Source organism: Euprymna scolopes, chromosome 3 (genome assembly GCF_053919585.1).
Source record: "Euprymna scolopes isolate OS-2025 chromosome 3, ASM5391958v1, whole genome shotgun sequence".
In the NCBI taxonomy this organism is placed as follows: domain Eukaryota; kingdom Metazoa; phylum Mollusca; class Cephalopoda; order Sepiida; family Sepiolidae; genus Euprymna; species Euprymna scolopes.
In genome coordinates this window covers 3872960-3891063 of record NC_136484.1, presented here as the reverse complement: position 1 = coordinate 3891063, position 18104 = coordinate 3872960, and the positions used below count along the sequence as shown (strand labels likewise).

General features: G+C 34.2%; 1 protein-coding gene across 2 annotated transcripts in view; it reads left to right on the top strand.

Annotated features, from left to right (window-relative positions):
- The window catches only part of LOC145252792 (transmembrane protein 33-like), a 66935-nt gene that overhangs the window by 39137 nt on the left and 9694 nt on the right, over positions 1-18104 (top strand). For both annotated transcript variants that reach the window (XM_080112752.1, XM_080112742.1), the window contains exons 4-6: positions 9999-10183; positions 16636-16703; positions 16953-17086. In XM_080112752.1, coding sequence (XP_079968878.1) covers positions 9999-10183; positions 16636-16703; positions 16953-17086 — 387 coding nt within the window. The remainder of the gene's footprint in view (positions 1-9998; positions 10184-16635; positions 16704-16952; positions 17087-18104) is intronic.

The following is an 18104-nucleotide window of genomic DNA, read 5'->3' as shown; positions in this document are numbered from 1 at the left end:
AAGAAACATACTCATCCAATAACTTATGATAATCTCGATAAAATCAAAGGAAAGTATCCAGATCACACACACATAACCTGAAGTCCTATCTAACTAATATTCCTGGTGAACCAAGTGCAAAAGAGATTCAGACAATTGCACTTAAGGGAACAGCGAGGATACTAAAAAGAGCTCTCGGTTGGTTTCAATGAAAAAGCGGGGCAATGTTGGCAGCTGGTTTGGCTGCCCCATACCCGGCATTACAATCTTCAAAGGAAGAAAAATAAAAAAAAAATAAAAAAATGAAAAAAAAAAATGGGTCTAAACAAAATAACGCAACAGCCAGTGCAGCAATACTCAATAAATCAATCAAAAAACAATCAAACCTCCCAAAAGAAACCTCAATCTTCAGTGCTGAAATACATGCTCTAATCCTAGCTCTCAAACTCACCTCCAATAACAAAAAAAACAAACAAATTTATAATCCTTTCAGACTCCCAATCTACTCTAAAAGTGATTAAAAATAAAAAGATGGACAACCACCTAATCGCAAAATTACTCCAAAAATTAACTGAATTAAACAGTAAAAAAGAAATCATTTTCTGCTGGATACAGAGCCATTCCAGTATTAAAGGTAATGAATTAGCAGACTCAGCAGCAAAAAACACCTTAAATCTCCCAATCGATGCAAATTTTAAAATTCCATACATAGATCTAAAAAGACGTATCAACGCATATACAACAGAGAAATGGCAAACCTACTGGAATGAACACCCTAACAACAAACTTCATGATATCATGCCAAAAAAAAAACCCCCAAAAAAACGAGAAAAAAGAAAGCCAACCCATCTGTATACCTTGTCAAACACCACTCACAATCAAACACATATTAATTGAATGTACTGATTTTGTAACAGTAAGAAATCGATTCTACACAGAAAACAATATTAAAGAGTTATTTGATAAAAACAATCCCCACACCATACTCTCATATCTTAAAAAAATTGGCCTTTATAAAACAATTTAAAAAGAACCCTTTATACAACGGTCCTGGATATGAACTAAAATTATATCCGATGGTGAGGCTTGCGGGGTTTGGGGAGTGTGGAGCCACTCTTTAATTGCCATTGCTCCCAGGTCCACTCTGACCTGGAGTGGTAATACCTGTTAGGGTCCCAACTATGGGTTAAATAGAATCTGACTTAAAAAAAAACAAATATACTCCATTAAAAAATCGTTCCTCAAAATAACTAGATTTGGCATTAAATAACCTGAAAAGCGTTGATATGCCATAAAACAAAAAAAAAACAACCAACCAAATTTATCGAAAACCTTGATTCCAGTCAAGCAACTGGCTCTGGCGGCATTCCAATCATATTGCTAAAGCAGCTTTAAGCTAATCTAGTTCTCATACTTACAAAGCTGTTTAAATATTGCCTCGAGGAGAAATGCTTCCAAACACCTTGGAAAACTTTATTAGTTTGTTCCTGTATTTAAAAATTCTGGAGATTGGTCATCTGCCTCTCAGTACAGACCAATCAGTCTTCTGTATATCACGAGTAAGTTGCTGGAATCTGTTAGAAGTGGTCAACCACTTCAGTAAAAATAACCTACTTGGAGACATATGATATGGTTTCTGTTTTGCTAGATCTGCAGCTGATGTACTAACTGTAATATCACACAGGATTAGTGAATCTCTTGATGAGGGCTTTGTCGAGCAATTGCTCTTGGCATGTCAAAGGCTTTTGATAAGGTATAGCATAAAGCTCTTCAAGATTTCCAGCTACAAAATAGCTGAAAATGTCCTCAATTATTAAATACTTTCTCTCTGATTTAGAAGAGTAGTCGTCGATGGGCAAAAATCGGCTCATAATATCAATGCTATTGTCCCTCTGGTTCTATCCTGGCCCAAATCTCTTCCTGACCTTCATCAATGATCTCTCAAATCACAGTCTTAGATCATTTGTAGACGTTTTTGGAGACAAAACTACCATATGCGCTTCAATCTTGCCCCCCCCCCCGGCTAAACTTCCACAAAAAACCCACTCGTCTACCTACAACCACTATCAACAATTTCTCCTCTCTATCTGTGCTTAAATCTAAATGCAAATTCCATGAACAAAGCTTCTTTCCTATAACTGGCCACTTGTGGAACTTTCCAGCTCACTACAATATGGTAGTCATCAAGTCTAATGTAAACAAGTTCTTGTTGAGCCATTCCCTTAAACAATAAAATTATACCAGATTTCCACCACTAATGGTTATTACACTGTTGTCCTTGTGATCAATCTACTCTCATTAATCCCTATCCTCAAGTGGCCTTTGGGCCTTGATAAGTGGTCAAACCCACTTTTAGATCTAATCTTCATAGATAACCTCCTTGCTAAAATTGTTTGTCATCTGCAAATATAACTATCACATTGTCGACATGGCAAAACGAATGCGCATATATTTTCAAAGCAATGGCTAAATCCTTAGAAAATGACCTCCAGTTTGTAGCAGCACGGGTGCACAAACCTTTTTAGCTAATGATTGCCATCCACTACCTGAGAGTTGAACATTCAAACTTTCTTGCCTTACATTCACAGACAACATAAATTGGAATAAACACATAGAAGATACTGCCAAGTTTGCTGCAAAGAAGGTTGGCTCCCTCTACTAAGCTAGAAAACTTCACTCACCTGACAGTATCTTGTATATCTCTGCAAATCTACCATTCACCCAAGCATGAAGTATTGCTGCCACATCTTAGCTTATGTACTTGCCATTCATCTCTCGCTCCCTGACAGTGTCCCAAAAAGTCTCTAATCTTATGTCCCATACAGTCTACCAAGCTTTAGCCCCTGTCCATCCCTGCAATGTTGCATTGCTGTGCTTGTTTTACAAGTACTTCAGCAGGAATGAGTTTCCTGGCCTTGTGTCCTTTCAATGTAAATACCTCTGAACAACTTGCAATCGGCAAATCTCCCCCTCCATTCACTGTTAAGATTTATGGGTGCTTGAAGGCTTTCTATTCTAATAGCTTTTCTTTAAACTGCTCCCCTTGGAATTCCTTCCCCCTCATTTCCCTAATTGTACTAACATGCATAAATTTCAAAAACAAACCTCTTGCAAGTATGATGCCCTTATAAATTATGACCTTAAAATAATGACAAAAAAGAAATAAAATTTGGCACAGTCCCGTTGTTGTTGCAGTCTAAAAAATGATGCGCCCTGCACCTGACGGACATTTTTTCTCTCATTTCTCTGTTCTCTCGTCATCTCAAAAATGGTTGCAATTTATCAATTCCCTTTCAACATGAATGCCTTTCTCGTTTCCCAGTCAACATAATTCACCTCTTAGTCTCTTGCTATCGTGTCTATGCAAAATGTTTGATGACTTTTCACCTTGAGATTTCATTCATGAACAATGATATACATATCATGTTGACAAGTTTTTTTAATTTTTTAAATTCAGATGAACATATCTTGGCTAAAACAAAAATTTATTGATTGAAATAAGCACCATCAAAATCCACATGTATTTATGCCAGTGACGTAAAAATCTTGTGTCCTGGTGGTGATGAAATTGCTGAAGGCGTTTTTGATATCCCTTACTTTTATATCACTTAGATTTTTGATATTGCTTAGGTTTTTGAAACATTTCTCATACAGAAAGTTGTCAAGATGCTTAAAAAAGTGGTAGTCAGTAGGTGAGAGATTTGGAGAGTATGGTGGATGAGGCAGTTTTGTAGCCCAATTTGTTGAACTTCTGCAGGGTCGGTTTAGCAATGTACGGTCGTGGTGGAGAATTTGTCCTTTTCTGTTGACTAATGCTGGGTGTTGTCGAAGTTTCTGATGCATTTCATCCATTTGTTGACAGTACTTTTCAGTCATAAAAGTTTTCCCTGCATTAAAAAAACTAATGGCTGAGACCGGTTGCAGACTACCAACCAGTCAGCATGGCCTTATTTTGGTGCAACTCTGGCTTTGGAAAGTGTTGTGGAGCTTTGTTAGTGTGTAACCACTGAGTTAAGCATTGGCAGTTATCATAAAGAAGCCACGTTTTATCACAAGTCGCACCCCAGTTGAGAAACTGGTTGTTCGTGTGTAAAAGAAGAGATGACACTTCATAATGTTTCTTTTTGTAGTTGTTCCATTTGTGAGGCACCCATTTATCAAGTCTTTTTTTTTTTCTTGTTGAAGCAAGTTCTCGAACAGTTGTGTCTGTATTGGCTTCGACCAAGGCCATTAATTGATCGTTGTCAACATCTGATGGCTGACCACTACACTCACCACCTTCAAGACTCTTGTCATCGCCACAAAATTTCTTAAACCGCCATTATGCTGTTTGTTCAGTAATGGTTACTGGACCAAACACTGTTGATATCGCAAGCTGTTTTAGCAGTTTTTCAGCCTAAGTTGAATTAAAATAAAAACAATTGTGCGAATTTGCTTTTTTTTCCATCTTGTATTGAATGTTCTGATATAATTGAAAACAAATTGTTTTAAAACGATCGTAATTTAAATTAGATACTGAAATATGCTCTTTAAAATGATATAATTTATTTGAGATCTAAATTCCAAAAGAACTTTTCTCAACTGTGTGTTCGTGTATGTATGTATGTGTGTGTGTGTGTATATATATATATATATATATATATATATATATATATATATATGATGATAATGATTGCAACGTCTTGTCAGACGAGTGCCACTCCCTCAGACATTTAAAATCCATGAGCCCAAATGCCTGAGGGAGTATCTATACAAAGATGATGTTACAGAGTCTTAGCTTTGTACGACAGCTACGTCTCTCTCTCGGTTCAAAATGTTGAGATCCAGCAACAAGCAAGAGCAAGATAGCCAGCAACAAATTAAACTGCAGATCAGCTTAATGCGGGTAATGGTCTTCCGCTTTATGGTTTTTTAAATCAGAGATTTGCTTCTCCTAGAAAGGTTGCCTTCACCACGGCTTACGGGAGCCCTCTCCACCCCAATACACATATACACACACAAATATACACGGTGTTAGTTGGCCGTTGACCCAGAAAAAGAGTTCATTCGCCCTTTGGAAGGTCTTGTTTTTAATCCTTCAGGGAGACTAGCCGCCCTCCTCACCAAACAAGTCTGGTGGGGGAACCAGTTTAGTTGCCGGTGACCCAACCATGAGGCAGGTAGTACTGGGTTACATGGTACCAGTAGCACATGACATGACCTGACATACAATATATATATATATATATATATATATATATATATATACACGCGCACACATGCATACATGTTATTCTGTGACATCGCTATCAGCTGTCATCTCAGGGCCTGGTATCTTATCGCAATGCATCTGGGTCTGTCTATGTCCACATGAAATGCATGTTGTCACACCAATTCTTTTGGCGACTAAAGTGAGATGTTTTCGCAAGACCTTCACAATAGCTCTTACATGCTTACATGTCCGTGGCAATGTACCTTGTTTGATTTTGTTTTAGTTTTGTCTTTCCAACTTTATCTGTTTATCACATTTCGCTTTGAAAGAATATCGGCTACATTGCTAAAACATATTCAATGAAAGCTTAACAGGTTTATTCTGTTGCTTTGTCACGCTCAAGTTTCAAATAGATTTTTGTTAAATCGATTGATTGTATGCTTCTTATTGATTGGCTCTTGTTTTGTATTTGAAAGGATCGGAGGTGGGGGTAAGAAAAGCAGAGGAGTCCCCAATAAATATGAACATTGTACGATAACATCCACTTCTCTCGTCTTTTTCACGTCAACGCTTGATATTTTGAAAGCAAAATGTCACACTTGAATGAATGCACTGATGTTTCACTTTTGTTTGACCCCCCCCTTTTTTTTTCTTGTAAAAAAAAAAAAAAAATATAAATAATCTGTCAGACAATGCGTGCAAATGTGGGTTAACAAAAAAGCAACTGCAGGTCATGTCGCCACAGCTTTCATCTTTCATCCACACCTTGAACCACCCCTTAACTAACATCTTTCTCCTGGAATTATTCAACCATAATAAGCATGTTTTTTTTGTTTTTTTTTCATATCTTCGGAGGAGTGTGGTGGTGAGATAGATATGATGATAATGACTGAAGTCATGCAACATGTGATTGGAGGGGGGGGTGTTGTCCTTAAAGGACTTAACATTTTTTCTTTCTTAAATAAAATCTTTTTGTACAAAAAACAAAAAAAAAACAATGATGTGCGTTTGTAAAGTCAAGTTCTGTTTCATGTACTAAATGATGTGAAGTGGTTTGGAATCGAGCAAGTTAGGAAGGACTTGGAGGAGGACGAGCACAAACCAACAAAAGCCCCCCCCCCCTCAATTTAATAGGCTGAGAATTACAAACACAAGAGAAAGTGATTTTGCAGTCTAAAGAATTGGGTTTACTTTTGATATTCATCTAACTCTCGCTTCCCTTATTTTGTCCTTTAGTTCTCTCATTCCATGAGTGATATTTCTGACAAAGAGGGAAGACTTGCTGTTTTGTGGGTCACAATTAATTTCGTCTAACACTTATGATTGACTTTGAAGTTTTTTTTTTTTTTACATCAAGCGACTTTATGCCTTTTCTGGAGCAATTTCCATAAAAAAAAACTTGAACAAATCTGTTTTTAAGATGCGTCCATTTAATCCATGTTTGATAAAATGTTTTCAAACTGAAGTATTACAGAATACTGTTCTGAATTTTTGTGATGAGGATTGAATATTCGTATTATTTGGATTCTGCAAACTATTGTTCTCATTGAGTTTTGTTTTCAATGTTTTGGTTGACGTGCTGTAGTGGATGAAATAAAATGAAGGTTCAATCCTCAGTGCTGGCGACACTAAAAATACAATTGTGAATTACTTAGGACTTCTACTTTGTCATGGCTGATGGAATGAGAGCATGCTACTCCCATGTTTTAAATTAAGGGTTGCATTAAAAATTCTGTATAGATTTCTGAATTCAAAGATTCCCCGAGTTCAACAAGGTACACTTGAAGAAGGTCAGAAGTTACATTGATCGAAACGTTGTGAAAATGACGTGCAAGATAAGAATAGTAGTTTGAAGAATCCAAATAATACACTCTCTCAAAAGTTACTTTGACAAACTGAATAAGTGTCTAATTTAAATGTTCAGACACATAAAATAGAATGTGTTTATGAGTAGGCATCTAAAAAAAAAAGAAAAAAAGTCTTTTACAACGAAGAATAGAAGTTTTTGCACGTCAGTATTTTAAACCCAACCGATAATATCAACCGGTTTTACAAAATGTTTGTATAAATTCGCAAATCTTATAAATAGTTTTAAGTATTCGACTAATCAATTCATGTCATCCCTTTCATGCCAACCTAAGCAAACTTTGAATTGTGTGGGTAAAAAAAGCATCACGATAAAAGCTTACTTTGTTAACCCGCTTGTCACACCTATATTTTATAGTACTTGTGCAGATTTTGAAATGCTTACCTTTGTCTGGAACATGACATCAACTGTCAAACTATACGGTACGAAATAGAAAAAATGGAAATTGAAAAATACAAAACCAAATGACCTACCGTCATTTTGTTTTATTATTCGTTTAATATTTCATGGCAAACAATTTTTTTTTATGCTAGAGTGGGAGGATGGGTTTATCATTTTTTTTCTGTTTTGTATTTCTTACATTTTTTGATAATGTAACAAAAGTTTGAAAAGGTTCAATTTAAAAAAATTTAAAAATGGTTTATGCATCTCCAGCTACATCTGTTAATTATGGAATCTCTTTGCAATGATGCATCTAATGCCACATGTAATGCTTTTTGGCATCTCATTAATTTCTTATTTTGACAAAAAAAAAACTACTTTGGCATCTCATTAATTTCTTATTTTGACAAAAAAAAACTACTTTGGCATCTCATTAATTTCTTATTTTGACAAAAAAAAAACTACTTTGGCATCTCATTAATTTCTTATTTTGACAAAAAAAAAACTACTTTGGCATCTCATTAATTTCTTATTTTGACAAAAAAAAAACTACTTTGGCATCTCATTAATTTCTTATTTTGACAAAAAAAAAACTACTTTGGCATCTCATTAATTTCTTATTTTGACAAAAAAAAAACTACTTTGGCATCTCATTAATTTCTTATTTTGACAAAAAAAAACTACTTTGGCATCTCATTAATTTCTTATTTTGACAAAAAAAAAACTACTTTGGCATCTCATTAATTTCTTATTTTGACAAAAAAAAACTACTTTGGCATCTCATTAATTTCTTATTTTGACAAAAAAAAAAACTGCTTTGGCATCTCATTAATTTCTTATTTTGACAAAAAAAAAACTACTTTGGCATCTCATTAATTTCTTATTTTGACAAAAAAAAAACTACTTTGGCATCTCATTAATTTCTTATTTTGACAAAAAAAAAACTACTTTGGCATCTCATTAATTTCTTATTTTGACAAAAAAAAAACTACTTTGGCATCTCATTAATTTCTTATTTTGACAAAAAAAAAACTACTTTGGCATCTCATTAATTTCTTATTTTGACAAAAAAAAACTACTTTGGCATCTCATTAATTTCTTATTTTGACAAAAAAAAAACTACTTTGGCATGTGTATTCGTTTGTCTAATAAATTCATGTTAGTTTCCATGCTTTCCATCTTTTTTTTTATTTATCCAAAAGTCAAAAGTTGTCAGCTCATTGCTTAGCATCTTACATCGGATTACAAATCCGAGCAGTAGATATGTTTCAGATAAAACTGAGCAAACGCTGGTAGAAAGAAATTGCACAAGTACCCGTTTTATTTTATGTACAAACGAGTCGTTGCTTATCAAAGGCCAAAATTGATTTGAGGATAAAGGTTAATGAATCCTGTGAACAGTAAGTCAACACGATGAGGGTTGCTGATGAGTGTCGAAACTGAGCAGGGTTTGATGACTTAAGAGGATGACTTGATGAGAACTTGGTAACAATCATGTTGTAGTTACTCAGAAAGTTTTTGTTGTGAACGTTTTTACAGGGTTACCACAGGCGAGCACCTACCATGAAAATAACGATAGAGGACGAGATTGCGGAGAAGAAAAGATGTTTCTGCAATTCATCAAAACTCAAGTGGGACAGAGATTGACGAGTTCAATTAACAGTACTTCATGCTGCATAGTTTGAGAGTAGATTTGTAGAAAATGGCCTAAAGTATGAAACTGTTTAAAGCGAAAGAACTTTGTGAGGATTAGAAAGAGCAATGGATCTAATATACAAACTTCAAGAAATTTCAAAGTCAATATTTCTGCAAGAGTAGAGCCTAACCTGGTGGGAATCTCTGGAAGAAAAGGCATGCCTACGCTTGAAAGACATGATGTCAAGACACTTCCTCAAATGTAGCGACAGGACTTCATCTGAGAACCTAATTTTGAAATGGTATTTTTCATGCTAAATGTTGATGTTGTCCCGAGTGTAGTTCTAAATTACCTCGTACACCATTCGACGAAGTGTTTACTTCTACTGGATGCTTTTTTTTTTTTTTTTTTTTTTTTTGTCCATTCTATTTCCCAATTTTATTATTTACTCAAACCCTATCCCCTTGCCCATTTAACAGAAAATGGATGATATTTGGTAATGCAATTCTACTTTTGGAGCTTTGTGGAAGTGTGAAGTGATCTCTTGGTTATCACTATTCTCAAATCTACTCTGACCTGGATTGGTAGTAATTCTCAATTTATGAATTGAATCTTGATTGAAAATGATCTATTTACAAAATATTTGCCCGCAACACAAATTAATCTACATAACATGTACAGTTATGGCATAAAATGACCCAACAGTTTTGGACATGGCCTAAAACTGATCGCCTAACTAATCATTGCTAAACGTTCAGATTGAACAAATGCATCTTAAAAATGTTTTTTGCAAAAGGATTTTTAAAAAGTGCAAGAAGAATAAAATTCCTTTTATTTCTTTAAAAAGATTTTAAAGTTTTTTTTATACTGATGACTTTTTGTTTAATTCAAACATAATTTACATGAATTAAAACGAATATTTTTTTTTTCTTTTTTCATTCCAGCGGCAACTATTACAGTTTCTATCACCGTGCATTATTAAGCAATGCAGCCACAAGTGCGCTACGATTATATCAACGACTCCCAAATTTCCAGCTTAACCGAGTTTACTTTGGCCAATTGATCATGGAAGATAGCTGCCATTATCTGCTCTATTCCCTCATCTTTCTCAATTCTTATCCAATCACAAGTATCCTTTTAAACGGTTTGCTTGCACTTTCCTCTTTATTACACGAGGCTAGTGTTTGTTCGATGTTTGGAAAAATTTATTGAGTGTAAAAAAAAAAAGCATGAAAAAGTTTATATTATGTTATTATGTATTTGGCCAGAAATTTTCTTGCAGATTTGTTGGATTATGCAAGACTTTGTCATTTAGAACTAGCCTAGGTGCCTGGTGTTGCGAAAGTGTTTGGAGGTGTTTTTAAAAAAAATAAAAAAATAAAAAAAAAGTGGTAGTAGGCAAGGAGGCTCGAACCTGTGACACAAAGGTGGAAAAGAAAGTGGAAGAAAATCTGTCATCTTACCCTTACTCCATGATGCGATCGGAAGTGTAAAGCGTTCAAATTTAATGTAGTCAATCAAAAAGATGCCTAGCAGAATTTGTGCTGGATTTAAATGCCATATTCATTGTTAGCAGACCCCCCACTCCCCCAAATAAAAACCCCAACCTGTGCTGAAATAATGTTAGAAAACTTTCAAAAAGTTGATAAGCAATAATAATCCGCAGAAATAGTTGAAAGAAAACGAAAAGGAAAAAAATTGTAAGAGTGGGGTGCCGATTGTTTACATGCACCTTAAATTGTTAAAAAATGAAAATTAAAGTTTTTTAAGAAGCGTAATTGGATTGCAATTTTTGTTTCTTTTTAAATAAAATCTCAACCCTGATTGGATTTAAACAGCTGATAAAAAAAAATTGAAATATGGAAACTTTTTGTTTAGGCGCCAAAATTACAAAACAATACTGTTTAAACAAAACAAAAACGACCACTTGTAGATGTGCGCAAACCTCAAACCTAATGATTATGGGACAACCTTTTAATCCACTGGGTCACAAATCACGGTAAGAATTCTTTTATTTAAACGAATTCAAAGAACAATGGTTGACGCATACACAGTTGTTGAAATCGTTTAGAAAGAGACTAGTTTAGCTGACCCCCCCCGTTCGATATAAAACGCAATTTATATATGAAATAATTGACCATTTTTTCCCCAATTTTTACATGTCTGAGAGATTGATCTTTCTAATGGTACCATGTTCATGCCTGTTTGATATGGATCACACAGACATTTGCCCTTTATATAATAGAACTCATTAAATGTTTAGCATCTAATTTTGTTTAATTATAAAATTATACTAATTTAATTGTAAATGAAAAAAATGATTTTTTTTTTTTTTTTTTTTTTTTTTACAAAGGCATCACCACATTATCAAGGCCCAGAGGCCACTCAAGGATAAGGGTTAAAGAGTGTACAGTAGAAGTTGGTCAATATAGTAATCATTAGTAATGAAAATTTGGTAAATTTAATAACTTATATGGAACAGCTCATCAAGAACTTATTTACTTTAGACTTGAACACAACCATATTGTAGTCAGCCGGAAAGCAGGAAAACGGAAGACAATTCCACAGGCGTGCAGTTCTAAGAAAGAAGCTTTGTTCATGGAATCTACGTTTAGGTTTAGGCACAGATAAAGAGTGGGGGAAATTATTGATAGTGTTTACAGCTAGACGAGTGTTTCTTGTGAAAGTTTGGCGAGGGGGGACCATAGATTGAAGCTCAGTTGAACACTTTCCATGAAAATAACGATACATCAGAGACAAACTCGCAACATCTCTTCTGTGAGATAGAGGTTGCAAGGAGGAGAAAAGGACATCTCCTACGAGGCTACGAAGTCTATTTTGAACTCTATCAAGGCAGGACAAGTCCTTTCTAGCAGCTCCTGCCCAGATGTGGCAACAGTATTCCATCCTTGGATGTACCTGGCTCTTATATAGGTAGAGAATAGCATCAGCAGTGAGATCTACTGGATCGATAGAAAGATCCCACCATTTTTCCAGCGGCCTTGGCAACAGATTTGATATACGTGTTCCATTTAAGATCAGGAGTAATGGTCAAGCCCAGAAGCTTGTCAAAACTTGAGGCCTCCTGAAGACGAGAGCCATTCATTTCAATTGATGACAAATGTGAATTAGAATGTTGATGATGTAAAGAGAGAAGCTTGGTTTTAGATGCATTAAAAGTAACCAGCCACTCCTTTCCCCATTGTACTACGTGCTCAAGATCAGAGGAGAGAGAATTGGAGAGAACTTGATTGAAAGTTTTTTTTTTTAACGAATATTTTGAGTCGGCTTTCCAACAAGAAAGTTTATTTTGATTTCAAGTTTGCCATTGTTGGTTTTGTATTTTAGTGTGTGTCAGCTGATACTACCAGGCATTATTGATAACTAATGTGGATTAAAACTTTTCCGGTATTTATTCAGAGTGCTCGATGCATAGTTTAATAACAATAAAGGAGCATGTTCAGTGGTGAGCCAAATGCAATCACATTTTGCTGTCTCATCTGATCAATTAAGTTCATGGAAATGGGGACAAAATTCCCCACAACTAAACGTGTGGTTTAGAATGATTAAAAATTAAGTCCAAGCAGAACAACAACAAATCCGCTTCCATTCAGACAACACTGAATATTACAATCAAATCCTTACTATGTACGAATTAGAAGAATCTCTCAAAAACATCCATAATTCAACAGCCAGACCAGATGAAATCCCCTATGTCTTCCTAAAAGAATTGCCAATGAAATCAAAAGAATACCTCCTCAAAATTTTCAATGATATCTGGATCAATGAAAAATTCCCCGACACTTGGAGACATGCCATTATAATTCCCATACCTAAACCTTCAAAAGACCCCTCAGATCCAATAAACTACCGTCCCATTGCACTTACTAGTTGCATTTGCAAAACCCTCGAGCGAATGATCAATAGAAGACTATCCTGGTTTCTAGAAAGAAATCACCTAATCTCTGAACACCAAGCAGTCTTCCAAAAGGGCAGAAGCCCTATTGACCATATCATAAATTTGGAAACCTATATTAGAGAAGCTTTCATCCTCAAAGAACATGTGGTAACAGTTTTCTTTGACATAGAAAAAGCTTTTGATACCACTTGGAAGTATGGAATATTAAAAGACCTGAATGAACTAGGTCTAAGAGGCAGAATGCCAACATTTATCAAAAACTATCTGAGTGACAGAACCTTCCAAGTAAGACTCGGAAACATCTTATCAAAGTCTCAAAAACAAGAATTGGGAGTTCCCCAAGGTGGAATTCTTTCAGTTACACTCTTTAATGTGAAAATAAACAATATAGTTAATAGCATAAGCTTCGGAACAAACTATGCCATCTATGTTGACGATCTCATGATTAGTTTTAAGGCCAAACATATGAACACTATTGAACGACACCTACAATTATGCATCAACAAAATTACTAGCTGGGCTACCAAAAATGGCTTCAGTTTTTCTCAAACAAAAACAAAATGTGTTCACTTCTACCAACATAGAAAAATGCATCCTGACCCCGAGCTAAAAATTAACAATAATAGACTAACAGTTACGGATCAATACAAGTATCTTGGAATCACCTTTGACAAAAAACTCACCTTCATACCCCACATTAAATACTTAAGGAAAAAATGCAACCAAAGAATGCAACTTGTGAGAACCATAGCTCATACAAACTGGGGAGCTGATTGCAAAACAATTCTAAAACTCTATCAAACACTGATAAGATCAAAGTTGGACTATGGCTGCTTTATCTACGGTGCAACAAGAAAATCCTACATTAAAGAACTGAACACAATTCACCACCAAGGACTCCGACTAGCACTTGGAGCATTTCCCACTACACCAGTCGAGAGTCTTTATGCAGAAGCGAATGAACCTACACTTGAAATGAGACGGACAAAATTAGCCCTACAATACTATACAAAACTTGCATCTAACACTTCAAGCTCTATATACCAGAGTGTCTCTCACCCCAAACACCAAATCCTATTCCAAAAAAAGGAAAAAGCAATCAAGCCTTATGGTCTCCGTATGAAAGAAATAAAAGACGAAGCCAAAATTAACGTCTCGCAAATCCACAAAGCTTCTACACTCAAACATCCACCCTGGCTTTTCAAAACTGCTGTAAACCCACCCGAACATCCAAAACACTCTCCTATACTATTAGATCTCTCTAAACACCCCAAATCGAACACAATCAAATCCATCTATATGGAAAAAATACATGACATCCTTCATGACTATCCGGACTATGAACACATTTATACTGACTGAGCTAAAACCAAAGAAAAAGTCGGAAGCTCTGCTATTTATCGGCAAAGAAAAATCCAAAAACGCCTACCTGATAGGTCCTCCATCTTTAGTGCTGAAGCCTCAGCAATAAACCTGGCCCTTAATATTATAAGTGCTGATCAAGCAAACAAGTTTATAATATTTTCGGACTCTTTATCAGTTCTAACTTCATTAAAAGAAAAGAACATTTGCAATCCGCTAATAACTAATCTATTAAACAAACTCGATTTTCTTCATACTCAAAAACAAATCATCCTATGCTGGATCCCAAGCCATATTGGCATCCTAGGGAATACAAAAGCTGACCTAGCTGCTAAAGAGTCACTAAACTTGGAAATCTCCAACATAAAAATCCCCTACACTGACTTTAAACCAACCATAAACCTGTATATCAAAACAAAATGGCAACAACAATGGAACACTTATACAAAAAACAAGCTACAAGAAATCAAACCTACACTTGGAGAATAGAATCCCAAATCTAAACTAAACCGGAGAGAAGAAGTGATCATTACAAGATTAAGAACAGGCATACAAATATCACCCACTCATTCCTATTAAAAGGAGAAAATCCACCTGAATGCTTACCTTGCCAAGAAAACTACACCGTTAAACATTTTTTAATTAACTGCATCGACCTAGCTCCCCTACGCCAAAAACACTATGGCATTAACAACATTAAAGATCTCTTTGAAAAAATAAATGAAAAAACAATTCTAAATTACTTGAAAGAGGTAAACCTCTCCTCCAAAGTATAAATCTACCAAAAAAGAAAAAAAAAAAAAAAAAATTTCAACCCAAATCTCTTACAGACCTTCCTCCAATCTTATCTTGACATACTGGAAAATAAAGAACACCTACCTTACTAAGACATCCAAAGAAAAAAAAATGAACTTATTTGGCCTTAAATGACCATGCAGCTGTTGATAGGCCAATAAACTGAACAAACAAACAAACAAACAAAAAAAAATTAAGTTTCTAAAATTTAGAATTTATGGGCCAATTTTTATTGCAAGAACCCAACTTTATATTAAGATCCAGTTTTTAGAACCGCAATTTGTGTATTATGGCATTGTTGATGTTATCGTGTTTCAACAAAATGGTGCGTCATATAAATTACATTCTAGTTTATACAAGAGTACCTGAGTAGATGCTTTCTAGATAAATTGGTTGCGGAGGATTCAAACCGTGGTTTCCACATTCTCCACACTTAACTCGTCTCGATTTCTTTGCGGTTTTATCAAAAAAAAATTTTTTTTATCTAACTGAACTCAAAGAATGCATTCGTCAATTCAAGAAATAACACCGGAAATTTGTTTGGTTTTTAGAATTGTTAAGGATTTGAAACTTGTACAGACACGGACAGTACACACCTAGAATAAATTGTCTTATTTGTTTAATCTTTTTCCTGTGATCTAAATTGTGCTGGAAAAAAATACGATTATAGCGCAAGAAAATTTTATGTATTGTATATTTAAAAATGTTAACATATTTCAAGAAAATATTTTTATAGAAAAATGACTTTTCATCGAAATAGATGATTTTCATCCTAAAAAAATGTCTAAAATTTAACCTTTAAAAACTGAAGAAATCTTAAGAAATTGAAAGTTGAGGAATTTTTCTTTGTTAGTAATGTAATGACTGGATGAAATTTAATGCAAATATGAATTAAATTATGCTGATATTATGTCCCTAGAAAATCATCTAAAAGGAACTAAAACTTAGGGAATTTCTTAATTGATGTAATAATGCTGTTATAAAGTGTTCTGATTTCATAAAAAATCAAGTTTCTGAATTTTCAGTTGCTACCCACTAAAACTAAACGGTTCATATTAGGACCCTTAGGTTTAGCAACTCTGTTCCAAAATTCATGATGATCAGTTAATTAGTTTAGAAATGTGGCATACAAGTATATAAACATACCACACTTTAAGGGAACAGCGAGGATACTAAAAAGAGCTCTCGGTTGGTTTCAATAAAAAAGCGGTGCTATGTTGGCAGCTGGTTTGGCTGCCCCATACCCAGGATTACAATCTTCAAAGGAAGAAAAAAAAAAAAAAAAAAAGAAAAAGATATTTCATCAGCATGGCCATGAAGTAATCATTTAACATTATCATTGAGTTTTTCAATATAATGTTCAGAAGTTTGTCTTTTAAATATTTATTGAAATTTTCTATATAAAAAAATTTATCAAATTTTATTTGATTACACTTTCTTAAAATTTAAATGTTTTATTTTTTATTCATTTGTGTTGTTCTTCCTTAACTTGGTTCCTTTTTCAGTGGTTTTGGCACCTTTGTTTTTGTTTGCTTTGCTTCATGCTTGTGCGTATACAAAAGCAGTTCTGAATGTAAGTTTTTTACTTTTTTATTCATTGAATAAATATTGATATGTTAAAAATTACAAATCTTTTTCATTTTAAGTAAATATTTTCTATAAAAATGTTCTTTACATTCATCAAACGAGTAATTTGAGAATTTAAAGTTGATAACAAAAAATTTAATAAAGACGATATATAATATGGAGATTTTTTTTTTTTTTTTTTTAATTCCTATTTTTCCTTCAGATTTTAGAAAAAGATAGTAACTTTATTTTTCAGATTTTAAACATGAATTCATTACAATTTGTGTTGAATCTAATAACCAAATTAGAAACTCAACAAGTTAATATGCTGCGTTTTATTGCCTGCAATGAAATCTTTTTGATGCCTGGTATCGTCTTGATGATATTTTTGTAAGTATCGAGTTTTTGAAATTTTTGTTTTAATCTGTCCAAATCAATTAAAACTTCTGGTTGTAAGTTCATGTGATGAAAATAGAATCCCCAACATGATTAAAACTAATTTTTATTTACAGAAGACAAATAATTTGTTTGGCTGTGTGTGAGTGTGTGTGTATATATATATATATATATATATATGTGTGTGTGTTAGAAAAGCATTTCATCCAAGGCATGAAAATTGTTAAACAAAATGTTTTTACTATAGGCTTTAAAAATAAAGGTACAAGATTCAATTTGAAATTTATTTATCTTCAAAGTGCACTTTTATAAATTTTACTAAGTAAGGTATGAAAATTTAATTTAAATTGAATCAAAAGATTACCTTGGATTTATTTTATGTAATGCACATTTTGTTGCAATTATTTAAAAATATCTTTCTATCAATTAATGATATAGATATAAAATTTTCAATGATTTTTTTTAAAGTGCAACAAAATGTACATTACATAAAATAAATCCAAGGTAATTTTTTGATTCAATTTAAATTTTTATACCTTACTATTGCATGTACAGTACGTTAGTGTGGAGATTTAATAAAGTGTCTACTAAAGAGGGCGGTTCATCAAGAATTTGTTTACGTTGGACTTGAAGACATCCAGGTTGTAGTCAGGTGGGAAGCAGGCAGACGGACAGTTCCACAGGCATGCAGTTCTAAGAAAGAAGCTTTGTTCATGGAATCTACGTTTTGATTTAGGCACAGATAAAGAGTGGGGAAAATTTTTGACAGTGATTTCAGCTAGACAGGTGTTTTTCGTAAAAGATTGGCGAGGGGGGACCAGAGATTGGAGCTCAAATGAACACCTGCCATGGAAATAACGATAAAACAAAGATAGGCTCGTAACGTCTCTTCTGTGGGAGAGAGGTTGCAGGGAAGAGAAAAGGGCACCCCCCACTAAGCCACGAAGTCTATTTTGTATTCTGTCAAGGCAGGATAGGCTGTTTTTAGCAGCTCCTGCCCAGATATGGCAGG